We start from the raw sequence: 14,368 nt of genomic DNA, 5'->3' as shown, positions 1-14,368 counted from the left end.
CACAACACAGTCCCTGAAGCACACTTGATTGTTTGTGCTGCTGGTCCACTAACATTTTCATTTAATTACTTTTTTTTGTCTTTTTTCTCCCTTATGTAATTATTTTTATATTGTTTTACTTTCCTTTTTATCCAAGAAAATATTTATTTATCTTATCTATAAAAAAAAAATAATAATAAAAAAAAAGGAAAGAAAGGACCCTATCTTCACCAGACCTGGCTGTAAATGAAATTAGCTTCATTTAAAGGTTTTTTTTTTTTTTTAAACCAGGTACAGTCCAGATAATGTCCAAGTCGGGTCCAGCAACACACACCTTCATTCATGTACACTGAGAAAAAACCCCAAAACAAAACAAAAAAAAAAACAGAACATTTTTGGAACACAACAGATTGCATATAATCTATAAACAAAATTACATTTTCAAAACAAAAACAAAAAAAAATGTATGTACAGTCCATCTTATGTTCAGGTCACTAAAAATTAGGGCAAATAATGTTAGTTCCATCCATTTTCTTCCGCTTATCCGAGGTGGGGTCGCGGGGGCAGTAGCCTAAGCAGGGAAGCCCAGACTTCCCTCTCCCCAGCCACTTGGTACAGCTCCTCCCGGGGGATCCCGAGGCGTTCCCAGGCCAGCCGGGAGAGATAGTCTTCCCAACGTGTCCTGGGTCTTCCCCGTGGCCTCCTACCGGTCGGATGTGCCCTAAACACCTCCCCAGGAAGGTGACCAGATGCCCAAACCACCTCATCTGGCTCCTCTCCATGTGGAGGAGCAGCGGCTTTACTTTGAGCTCCCCCCGGATGACAGAGCTTCTCACCCTATCTCTAAGGAAGAGCCCCGCCACCCGGCGGAGGGAACTCATTTGGGCCGCTTGTACCCGTGATCTTGTCCTTTCGGTCATAACCCAAAGCTCATGACCATAGGTGAGGATGGGAACGTAGATTGACCGGTAAATTGAGAGCTTTGCCTTCCGGCTCAGCTCCTTCTTCACCACAACGGATCCATACAGCGTCCGCATTACTGAAGACGCCGCACCGATCTCACCATCCACTCTTCCCTCACTCGTGAACAAGACTCCAAGGTACTTGAACTCCTCCACTTGGGGCAAGATCTCCTCCCCAATCCGGAGATGGCACTCCACCCTTTTCCGGGCGAGAACCATGGACTCGGACTTGGAGGTGCTGATTCCCATCCCAGTCGCTTCACACTCGGCTGCGAACCGATCCAGTGAGAGCTGAAGATCCTGGCCAGAGGAAGCCATCAGGACCACATCATCTGCAAAAAGCAGAGACCTAATCCTGCAGCCACCAAACTGGATCCCCTCAACGCCTTGACTGTGTCTAGAAATTCTGTCCATAAAAGTTATGAACAGAATGGGTGACAAAGGGCAGCCTTGGCGGAGTCCAACCCTCACTGGAAACGTGTCCGACTTACTGCCGGCAATGCGGACCAAGTTCTGACACTGATCATACAGGGAGCGGACCGCAACAATCAGACAGTCCGATACCTAATACTCTCTGAGCACTCCCCACCGAATGCCTTCTCCAAGTCCACAAAGCACATGTAGTGTTACGATCCGCTGCCCGGATCATAGTTTGTTTATGTTTGAGTCACATGTTTTCAGCACCTTGATTTTGTTTGTGTTCAGTTGCCATGTCAACTGATTACATTCACCTGCCTCTGGTTAGTGTTCGGGACGCGCACCTGTTGCCCGGGCGCTAATCAGAGGGCTATTTAGTCTTTGCCCTGGCCTCACTCGGTCTGGCTTCCTAGTTTGTTCCCATACAACTAATAACGACTACTTAGATTTCATGCTATGCTATTTTTTCCTGCTAGCTCCCACGCTAGTCCTTTTGTTTTGCCTTTTGTGCTACGTGCATGTCTTTTTGTTATTCACCGTATGATTTATATTTAAAATAAATCATTTTTCTACCTGCAAGCTGTGTCCGAAGCCGTCTGCATCCTTGGGAGAACCACATCCGCATCACTATGCGACCCAGTCGTTACATGTAGACTGGTTGGGCAAACTCCCATTTGGCCATAAGGTTAGTTATGGCCAAATAATGTTGGTTCTGTCAATTCAACATTTGGCGAAATAAACCATCAATACAAATAAAAAAAACATCAAACATATAAAACTTGATACAGTAAATCCAAAAGGGTGCATAAGTAGAAAAAAAAACGTTTTTGAACAAGAATCTGCAAATTTGTTGCAAAAGCTAAACTGTGGATTACACTATATTTACCTATACCGGGGGTCGGCAACCCGCGGCCCTCGAGCCGCATGCGGCTCTTTAGCGCCGCCCTGGTGGCTCTCTGGAGCTTTTTCATAAATGTATGAAAAATGGAAAAAGATGAGGGCAAAAAAATATATTTTTTGTGTTAATATGGTTTCTGTAGGAGGACAAACATGACACAAACCTCCCTAATTGTTATAAAGCACACTGTTTATATTAAACATGCTTCACTGATTCGAGTATTTGGGGAGCGCCGTTTTGTCCTACTAATTTTGGCGGTCCTTGAACTCACCTTAGTTTGTTTACATGTATAACTTTCTACGACTTTCTAGGATGTGTTTTATGCCACTTCTTTTTCTTTCTCATTTTGTCCACCACACTTTTAACGTTGTGCGTGAACGCACAAAGGTGAGTTTTGTTGATGTTATTGACTTGTGTGGAGTGCTAATCAGACATATTTGGTCACTGCATGACTGCAAGCTAATCGATGCTAACATGCTATTTAGACTAGCTATATGTACATATTGCATCATTATGCCTCATTTGTAGCTATATTTGAGGTCATTTAGTTTCCTTTAAGTCCTCTTAATTCAATTTATGTCTCATGACACACTATCTGTATGTAATATTTATTTATTAATTTTTTGTGGCTCCAGACAGATTTGTTTTTGTATTTTTGGTCCAATATGGCTCTTTCAACATTTTGGGTTGCCGACCCCTGACCTATACCATAACCTGCTCAGTGGCCTTGTGGTGAGAGTGTCCGCCCTGAGATGGGTAGGTTGTGAGTTCAAACCCCGGCCGAGTCATACCAAAGACTATAAAAATGGGAGCCATTACCTCCCTGCTTGGCACTCAGCATTAAGTGTTGGAATTGGGGGTTAAATCAACAAAAATGATTCCCAAGCACGACCACCACTGCTGCTCACTGCTCCCCTCACCTCCCAGGGGGTGAACAAGGGGATGGGTCAAATGCAGAGGGTAATTTCACCACACCTAGTGTGTGTGTGTGTGACTATTAGTGGTACTTTTTTTTTTACTTTATATTTATTTACTACATGCTTATTAACATGCTGACTGACATCACAACCAATAAGTGGTGCTGCTTTCATGTGTTTTCTTTATTTTCATGACTATTTACATTGTCACTGAAGGCATCAAAACTATGACACCTGTGAAGTGGAAACCATTTCAGGTGACTACCTCTTGAAGCTCATGGAGAGAATGCCAAGAGTGTGCAAAGCAGTAATCAGAGCAAAGGATGGCTATTTTGAAGAAACTAGAATATGTTTTCAGTTATTTCACCTTTTTTTGTGAAGTACATAACTCCACATGTGTTCATTCATAGTTTTGATGTGACAATCTACAATGTCCACCTCATCTGGCTCCACATGGAGAGGAGCCAGATGAGGTGGTTCGGGCATCTGGTCAGGATGCCACCCGAACGCCTCCCTAGGGAGGTGTTTCGGGCATGTCCGACCGGTAGGAGGCCACGGGGAAGACCCAGGACACGTTGGGAAGACTATGTCTCCCGGCTGGACGAAGAGCTGGACGAAGTGGCTGGGGAGAGGGAAGTCTGGGCTTCCCTGCTTAGGCTGCTGCCCCCGCGACCCGACCTCGGATAAGCGGAAGAAGACGGATGGATGGATGGAATCTACAATGTAAATAGTCATGAAAATAAAGAATGAGAACAAACTTTTGGCCTGTACTGTATATTTTCACCAATGATGTCTGAAAGGACGAGGGACTTAAACAGAAGCTAACTCACTGCAATCATTTGTGCACAAAATTATATTAAAAAAAAAAAAGCAGTGTCAATGCGATTGTTACAAGTAATATTACTAAAATGGGTAGTTATTAGAGATGCGCGGATAGGCAATTATTTCATCCGCAACCGCATCAGAAAGTCGTCAACCATCCGCCATCCACCCGATCTAACATTTAATCAACACCGCACCCGCCCGTTGTTATATATCTAATATAGACGATGCAAGGCATTAGTGAGGTTATAAAGCTTTTGCCTGTTAAAGAAAGGAGACTGATCCAATGTAGCACAGACATTCAATGCGTGCCACGCTGTCACGGCCCAGACGCACACCAGTGCGCAATCATATGGGAGCCGCGCTGAGCGCGTGGAGGTGCGATGTCCCTCGCACCCGCGGCGGCTCCACCCGGGCTCGCGCCCGAGGCTTCAGCGCGCACCGCGGCGGCCATCCTACTCGTCGCGGCCTAGCCCTCGCGGCTCTCGCTGCCGGCGACGGCCGGGTATGGGCCCGACGCTCCAGCGCCATCCATTTTCAGGGCTAGTTGATTCGGCAGGTGGGTTGTTACACACTCCTTAGCGGGTTCCGACTTCCATGGCCACCGTCCTGCTGTCTATATCAACCAGGGTGAGCCCCACCCCTTTCGTGAGCGCACTGCGCGCGGAGTGACCCCTGTTACGCGCCCCCGGCAACAGGGGTGGCAGGCAGGTAAGCTGCGCGGGCGGAGCGCGCGGAGTGACCCCTGTTACGAGCCCCCGGCCACGGGGGTGGCGGGCAGGCAAGCTGCTTACCTGCTGCGCGTGACGCCGGACGCGGCGAAGGCGGACGAGGCGGGGTGTCGGTGCGGTGGGCGCGGTGGTGACCCTGGACGTGCGTCGGGCCCTTCTCGCGGATCACCTCAGCTACGGCTCCCGGTGGGGCCCTCTCGGGGGAAGGGGCCTCGGTCCCGGACCCCGGCGAGGCGTCCCTTCTCCGCTCCGTAAAAGTGTCCATCTCTTTTTTTTTTTCTTCTTCTGTTGTGGCATATGCTGCAGGTGCCTGCTCGTTTTTCGTATGTGGGTAACAACATTTAACTATGTATATATATTTCCCAATTGGTTTAACTGCCACCCGCCTGAATCTATTTAAAATCTAATTTTTTTTTATTTCAACCGCCCGATCCGCGGATAATCCGCGGACTCCGCGGTTGTGTCCGCAAACCGCGCATCTCTAGTAGTTATTGTAATTACCGTATTTTCCGCACTATAAGGCGCACCTAAAAACCACAAATTTTCTCAAAAGCTGACAGTGCGCCTTATAACCCGGTGCGCTTTATATATGGATAAATATTAAGATTCATTTTCATAAAGTTTAGGTCTCGCAACTACGGTAAACAGCCGCCATCTTTTTTCCCCGTAGAAGAAGCGTGCGGTGCATGCTGGGATATGTGACGTTTCATTTCCATTTGTGTGTTTATGTAAAGACCCCAAAATGGCTCCTATTAAGTGTGTTGTCTGTCTAATTATAAATAATGCAGACGAGGCGTGTTAACTGAGTTCTCAACGTTTACTCACAGCGTGCTCATAACCACATTCTAACTGCCAGCATACAACGCTTCTCAGGGCTACCGCGCATGCTCGTAACTATCGTTGCATGCTGGGTAGTGTAGTTGTTATATTTGCTAGCTCATAACAGCACATTGAGAGACACGCTTACGCGCTTAATTCAATACTCGCCGTCATTCCGGGTGGATTGACAAAAGACCTCCAGCCGCTAGATATTGGTGTCAACAGGGCATTCGAAGCTAGACTGCTAACTGCGTGGGAACAATGGATGACAGAAGGCGAACACACCTTCACTAAGACGAGGAGGCAGCGCCAGACGACGCCAACATCTGCCAGTGGATCGTAAATTTGCCCAACTTTTCACTTCGGACACCGAAGACGAAGGATTTACGAATGAAGAATAACTTCAGAAAGTGAGCGCTATGTTTATTTTGTGTGTTGTGACATTAACGTTCGAGCAACATTATGTTGCTATTGCTCTGCACTATTTTGAATTTTACTATGTTTGTGATTGCACATTTGCGTACATTTTGGGAGTGAACAGAGTTGTTAGAACGCTGGTTTTTAATATATTATTAAAGTTTGACTGACCTATCTGACTGTTTTTTTGACATTCCCTTTAGCGCAGCGTAGGCGCGGCTTATAGTCCGGGGCGGCTTATTGGTGGACAAAGTTATGAAATATGCCATTCATTGAAGGTGCGGCTAATAATCCGGTGCGCCTTATAGTGCGGAAAATACGGTACATTACTTTTGTAACTTAATAATGTTCAACACTATAGCTCTCATTCTTTCACATTTTTAAGACTTTCAAAATAAAATGCAGATAGTACCACAGCAATGGGGGCGGGGGTGCAGCGAAACTCCCAGTAGAAGGGCAGCCCGGCGAGTTTGCTCTTCAGCCTCAGGACCATGTCGGCGCTGTCGAGTCGCGTCAAAGAGACGTGGGCGTGGCCTTCATGTGGCTGCCCGCTGCCTGACAGGCAGGGTTGAATCACCTCGCACAGGTGAGCGAAGAATGCTTTGACCGGGGCTTGCAGACGCTTGTTCAGCTCCTGGAAGAATAAGTCATTTGTGAAACGACAAACAGCAACTTTGCAAAAACTTCATTGGAAACAAAATTATACCTTGATTTATAAAAGCAATAATCCAATATAAAATAACATAATATTCACACTAGGGCTGTGCCATACTAAATTGTGCAACTAGTTTGACTAAGAGAGTACAATTAGGCCATGGAGTACATGCAGGCTAAACAAAGCCCTCTCTTGTAGGATGGCTGCTTTTAATGCATAAAAATAATACATTAATAATCTTATATAAAGCATTTAACAAATTATTGCCGCCTAATCTACAACGTTTTTCTATAAGACGAGTGCAGGCTCGTAACTTGAGAGGCTTTGGATATTTCTTATTGCCGAGAGCTCAAACCACTCGTAAACGGTTTTGTGTGTCTGTATGCGGAGTAAAACTATGGAACAAACTGGACTTACAACACAAGCAATGCCAAACTATTCATCCATTTAAACTATTATACAAACATGGGGTCTGGTTCAAATATAGAGATGAGGGTCTTTAATTTGACCTGCTGCTGTACTCTGTCTCAAAGTGTTAACATGTGCTCAATGTTTCCTTACCATTATTGCTATGTTGACTATTACCATTATTGCTATGTTGTCTATTACCATTATTGCTATGTTGTCTATTACCATTATTGCTATGTTGTCTATTACCATTATTGCTATGTTGTCTATTACCATTATTGCTATGTTGTCTATTACCATTGTTGCTATGTTGTCTATTATCATTATTGCTATGTTGTCTATTACCATTATTGCTATGTTGTCTATTACCATTATTGCTATGTTGTCTATTACCATTATTGCCATGTTGTCTATTACCATTATTGCTATGTTGTCTATTACCATTATTGCTATGTTGTCTATTACCATTGTTGCTATGTTGTCTATTATCATTGTTGCTATGTTGTCTATTATCATTATTGCTATGTTGTCTATTACCATTATTGCTATGTTGTCTATTACCATTATTGCTATGTTGTCTATTACCATTATTGCTATGTTGTCTATTACCATTATTACTATGTTGTCTATTACCATTATTACTATGTTGTCTATTACCATTGTTGGTATAATCATTATTCCTACATTGTTGATTGTCGGAGGAAGATATTTACATATATCCGAATTTAAGTTGTACTTCTTTTATTTCATAGTCATATTTGAAAACAGCTCGTGTTTTCCATTTCTTCTCTTGCTGCTTTGTCTGCAAGTAAACTGTGTGTGTTAACCTTGAGTTCTTTGGAATGTATTATGACTAGGGAGAGGGAAGAAAAGAGGGGGTTTTGGGGTTGGGGAGACAGACCATTTTAGCGGGGCGATCCGAATGTTCTATGCTGTTTCTGTGAAAGTATATTTGCAAAGCTTTGCCAATATATTACAAAATACCTATTCTGTCTCTGGTGGTTTTTCAACTCATCTTTAAGTGTCGTAAAGAGCTTGGGAGCGACTTGTGACTTGAATTCCCTGGGAGGAACAACTGGTCCAAAACGCAACAATTTGGGGGCTCGTCCGGGCGACACACTGAGAATTGGACACCTCTTACATTCTTCTGGACAGACTCACGAGTGGCCAAACATAAAACAAGGTGAGCAGAGCCTTTTTCTAAAATCTGCTTTAGGAGTCTGTCTTGAAGTATGTAAGTCAAATAGGGCTGAAACGACGCGTCGACGTAGTCGACGTCATCGGTTACGTAAATACGTCGAGGACGTTTTTGTTCGTCGATGCGTCGCATATTTACGTCACACTACCGTCATGGCGGAGCGCAAAGCAGACGATGCGAGCGGTGCGAGCGAGGGGAAAAAAGCACGCCAAAAGTCGTCAAAAGTGTGGGAGTATTTCAATAAACGGCCTAAGAAGAAACGCTACTTTTACTCCGCTACTTTTATCTACATTCAGCTCACTACTCGCTACTAATTTTTATCGATCTGTTAATGCACGCTTTGTTTGTTTTGGTCTGTCAGACAGACCTTCAAAGTGCCTGCCTTACTGGTGACGTTTCACTTCGTTCCACCAATCAGATGCAGTCACTGGTGACGTTGGACCAATCAAACCGAGCCAGGGGTCACATGACCTGACTGGCTCCGAGCTAACTTCGGGTGTTACCATTTAGTGGTCAATTGTACGGAATATGTACTGTACTGTGCAATCTACTAATAAAAGTTCCAATCAATCAATCAAAAGTGTGAAGGAAAAAAAGACCCTTTTTTTATTTCAACCGTAAAGACTGACTGCACAGTTCCTGTCTTCACAATAAAAGTCCCGCTCCATCGCGCCTGCGCTTTCAAAATAAGAGTCTCCGAAAGCCAGCGCAAACAAGCTAGCAAGCTACGGAGTTTGCCGCCAATGTATTTCTTGTAAAGGGTATAAAAACGAATATGGAAGGTGGACAAATAAGATGCCAAATAACAACCACTTTCATGTGGTATTAGACAGAAAGGAGGAACTTTTTTTCTCCTCCATTTGAAAACGTGGACGTTACCAGCACTGCTTCCTGATTACAATCAATGCAAGTCATCAGAATCAGGTAATACACCAACTTATATTCTTGTCTTCATGAAAGAAAGGAATCTATATGTTAAACATGCATGTATAATTATTAAAACACCTTTAACATGTAAACAAAAACGGCAAAATAAATAAATATAAATTATATACTGTATATATCAATGTATGTATATATATATATATATATATATATATATATATATATATATATATATATATATATATGTGTGTGTGTGTGTGTGTGTGTGTGTGTGTGTGTGTGTGTATACACACACACATATACATATATATATATATATATATATATATATATATATATATATATATATATATATATATATATATATATATATGATATGTGTGTGTATGTTACTCAGTACTTGAGTAGTTTTTTCACAACATACTTTTTACTTTTACTCAAGTAAATATTTGGGTGACTACTCCTTACTTTTACTTGAGTAATAAATCTCTAAAGTAACAGTACTCTTACTTGAGTACAATTTCTGGCTACTCTACCCACCTCTGCTAATAATGTTGTTGTATGCACACTGTGTCGAGCGGAAATGGCCTATCATAGCAGCACAACGGCAGCGTTCTTGCCATCACATCAACTAGTCAATCGTCCGCGTGAGTATACGTTGTCATCATTACACAAAAACATGAATGTGTCATTTGTATCTGCGTTGTAAATTCATAAACTAAAGCACCGTTTCGCTCTGAGAGGAGCGTTTGGCGTGCCTGTTCAGTGTTTACAAAGACGCGCTCCTCTTTAACGCTAACGTTAATTAGTTGTGCAAATACCTTTTACAACATTAACAATTACGTATACTATGTACAAACGAACAATTAACTTTCACTTCAATCATACTATCATTGTTGTGTTATTAAGCAAAATAAGCAAAAGTTTTACTTTTGTTGAAATGTTTACACTGTTGTTACAGAATATTTCGTTTTGCACTTTTTTGTATTGGATGTTTATCTTTATTTTTGCACATTTTAGCAAATAAGCAATACTTTTACTTTTGTTGAAATGTGTACACTGTTGTTACAGAATATTTCCGTTTTGCACTTTTTTGAATTGGATGTTTATTTTTATTTTTGCACATTTTAAAGCAAAATAAGCAATACTTTTACTTTTGAAATGCTTATACTATTGCAGAATATTAAGATTTGCACTGGATGTTTACTTTTATATTTGCACATTAAAAGCAAATAAGCTACTTTTAATTTTGTTAAATGTTTACATTGTTACAGAATATTTTGTCATGTTGACTGAGTGGCCATACTTTTTTTTTTGTAAATAAAAGCCATGCCTTTTGAAAAAACTGGCCTACATTTATTTTTTCATCTTCATTTTAAATAAATAAAAAAATCGGTAAATGGAAAAATAATCTATAGATTAATCGAAAAAATAATCTATAGATTAACCGATTAATCAAAAAAATAATCTATAGATTAATCGATAGAAAAATAATCGTTAGCTGCAGCCTTAAAGTCAAACACTGTTTGTACCCCAGACACAGAGTGGACATTTTGATGGATTGATTGCATTTTTCCCTTGTCCGCCATTACATAAAAAGCTGTAAATAAGTGGTCAACTTGCGTCATTGTGTCTCGACTACTGTGACGGGCAGTTTCATTGACGAATAAACTAATAGTTGGGTGTAGCTCACCCTGGGTCATTGGTCGTCGCCTAAACGAGTAACAGGTTCGAGGCCTTTCGTCTGGGACGAAAAATTCTGAAGTAAGGGGTTCGAGGCCCTTCGTCTGGGACGATAAATTCTGAGATAAAAGACACAATGTCTACGGAGTGTGACAGACAGGAATGTGATGGCGGATGGGGGAAATGTGATGAATGGCTACCGTTTAATGATCAATTGAATGTGCTTTTGGTGACAATGGAATCAGCGGGAAGAGAAAAAAAGGAGAACGTTTCATGAAAGGGTTAAGAGGGAGTTTACAACACTCGTAAAGTCGTGAACTCAAATGATTGTTACAGTGTAATAATTATAGTTACCTGTGGTAATGCCACTATGATACAACATGTGTATTATAATCCTTGAACAAAGTAAGAGTGAAACTCATGTGAATAATCACTGAATGGAGAACTGGTGGTGGGATTAAATAAATGATCTACTTCCCACTCCCTTTCAGGCAAAACTGGACAATCATGCATTACATACTATACATTACCTTTTGCACTATATTAATTTATATTATTATGTGTTGTCAACTGTGTACTTTTTTATGTCATTGCCTGAAATAAATAATTAAAAATGAAAAAAATGCCTTTTAACTAAATGTTGCCTTGACTTCAGCATTAGAACGGGGCTTGGCAACCCGTGGCTCTCTAGCGCCGCCTTAGTGGCTCCCTGGAGCTTTTCCAAAAATGTATGAAAATTGAAAAAGATGAGGGGAAATTTTTGTTTTTGTTTTAATATGGTTTCTGTAAGACAAACCTCCCTAATTGTTAGAACTCCCACTGTTTATATTCAACGTGCTTCACTGATGAGAGGATTTGGCAAGCGCCGTTTTGTCCTACTAATTTGGGCCGTCCTTGAACTCACTGTAGTTTGTTTACTTTCTCCGACGCTGCCACAGAAAGGCGTGTTTTATGCCAGGCCTTTGTCTCATTTTGTACACCAAACCTTTTATGCTGTGCGTGGATGCACAAATATGAGTTTTGTTGATGTTATTGGCTTGTTGGAGTGCTAATCAAGCATATTTGGCAAGCTAATCGATGCTAACATGCTATTTAGGCTAGCTGTAAGTACATATTGCATCATTATGACTCGGAGTCGTTAGTAGGTATATTTGAGCTCATTTAATTTCCTTTACTTATGTCCTCTGTGTATTTTAATTTATATTTGCATGTCTCATGACACTTTATCTGTATGTATTATTGGCTGCATTTCTGATAGTTGTTTGTGTGCCATTATAGACCATAGCAAAGGTTACCCAGCTTGCAACGATGGTAATAAATCCATTAGAAGAAGAAAGCCTCTAACTTGGACACACACATCTATACCTTTGGTCATTCTAAGACGGTCATTTCCAGGAGTTATCTAACCTTCTGAGAAGGTTTACTAATGTTTTCCAATGTTGTACAAATGTGTAGAATAAATATTACATTTTAACATTTCTGTCAACTAAATTTGCGACAGCCTGCAACACAAAGTAATTTTGATAGTAGGCTAATATAGACATGTACACCATGTGTTGTCTTCATTATAACACTTATATAAGACTTTTAAAGTAATTTTGATAGTAGGCTAATACAACTAGGGATAGGCTCCAGCGACCCCCTAAGCGGTAGAAAATGGATGGATGGGCTAATATAGCTAATGTACACCATGTGTTGCCTTCATTATAACACTTATATAAGACTTTTAAAGTCGTTTTGATAGCAGGCTAACATAGCTAATATAGACACTTACATCATGTGTTGTCTTCATTATAACACTTATATAAGACTTTTAATGTCATTTTGATAGTAGGCTAATATAACTAATATAGACACTTACATCATGTGTTGTCTTCATTATAACACTTATATAAGACTTTTAAAGTCATTTTGATAGTAGGCTAATATAACTAATATAGACACTTACATCATGTGTTGTCTTCATTATAACACTTATATAAGACTTTTAAAGTCATTTTGATAGTAGGCTAATATAACTAATATAGACACTTACATCATGTGTTGTCTTCATTATAACACTTATATAAGACTTTTAAAGTCATTTTGATAGTAGGCTAATATAACTAATATAGACACTTACACCATGTGTTGCCTTCATTATAACACTTATATAAGACTTTTAATGTCATTTTGATAGTAGGCTAATATAGCTAATATAGACATGTACACCATGTGTTGCCTTCATTATAACACTTATATAAGACTTTTAAAGTAATTTTGATAGTAGGCTAATATAACTAACATAGACACTTACACCATGTGTTGCCTTCATTATAACACTTATATAAGACTTTTAATGTCATTTTGATAGTAGGCTAATATAATTAATATAGACATGTACACCATGTGTTGCCTTCATTATGACACTTATATAAGACTTTTAATGTCATTTTGATAGTAGGCTAATATAACTAATATAGACACTTACATCATGTGTTTCCTTCATTATAACAAAGACTTTTAATGTCATTTTGATAGTAGGCTAATATAACTAATATAGACACTTACATCATGTGTTGCCTTCATTATAACACTTATATAAGACTTTTAATGTCATTTTGATAGTAGGCTAATATAATTAATATAGACATGTACACCATGTGTTGCCTTCATTATAACACTTATGTAAGACTTTTAATTTTGTGCGCCTCCATACAGATTTTTTTATTTTATTTTTCAACAGTTTTGGTTGCCGACCCCTGCATTAGAAGGATGAGAGTGTGCCATTTTAATTTTCTGCAGGCCATTGTACTTGACCTGTGATGAGGGTAGGCATAGGTCACAGGGCAATGGTAACCAAAATGTGTTAATTTTTAAATTTACCGATGGGACATTGGCAGCCATTTGTTATTTATTCACAATATAATCTCAGGTCCTTCCATTCATGGTGCTAAGGCACATGTTTTTGTAAAAGCATTGTTTAAATCTTAAGGTTACAAATCTGCAATGATAATCAAAAATGAAATAAGATTGTAGGCCTCCTAACTGAATCAAAATGTGAGGTGACTAAACATTCACACCACTAATTTACACACGGTCATGAACTCATCGCACTCGCACCTGCGCTCGCTTCTGGATGGCTGCTGAGTGCATGGTCTCCTCCCACACACAATGGAGGTCCGTCAGCAGGATGCTGCAACTGGTCTCCCCAAACCAACTCTTGGCGAGCAGACGGCAGCCATTGATGCTGACAGGAAGCCAGGGACGTTCCAGGAGAACATCACGGGACACTCCGTGGGGCTCCATCCCCAAACACACTCGATGAGCGGCGTCTCAGGCTGCAGTTTTGGGACGGAGAGAATTGACGACAGAATTAATTACAAAAAACAAACATCAAGAAGCAACAGCAAAAAAGTTGAAAGTGCTTTGGGTTTCCAATATTCTTTGTGTCTTTGAATATCACATAAAACACAATTCTCAATGGAAGTATTTATGTACTATACTGGCATCCTAGCTCTGCATCATACTCACGGTCACTGTCAGTGGCCATGCTAGTAACTTGGCTAGCATCAATTGTAGCGCGAGCCCTACTGCT

The 14,368-nt window shown here is 40.7% G+C and overlaps 1 protein-coding gene across 1 annotated transcript in view; it reads right to left on the bottom strand.

The window, feature by feature from the left end:
• Nucleotides 1-14,368, bottom strand: part of nhej1 (nonhomologous end-joining factor 1) — a 61,608-nt gene that overhangs the window by 44,201 nt on the left and 3,039 nt on the right. Inside the window, exons 2-3 of the mRNA XM_061923493.2 lie at nt 13,894-14,111; nt 6,375-6,596 (exon numbers count right to left, since the gene is read on the bottom strand). Of these exons, the coding sequence (XP_061779477.1) occupies nt 6,375-6,596; nt 13,894-14,079 (408 nt within the window). The 5' untranslated portion in view covers nt 14,080-14,111. The remainder of the gene's footprint in view (nt 1-6,374; nt 6,597-13,893; nt 14,112-14,368) is intronic.

Source organism: Nerophis lumbriciformis, linkage group LG28 (genome assembly GCF_033978685.3).
Source record: "Nerophis lumbriciformis linkage group LG28, RoL_Nlum_v2.1, whole genome shotgun sequence".
NCBI lineage: Eukaryota > Metazoa > Chordata > Actinopteri > Syngnathiformes > Syngnathidae > Nerophis > Nerophis lumbriciformis.
This window is presented reverse-complemented; position numbering and strand designations above follow the sequence as displayed.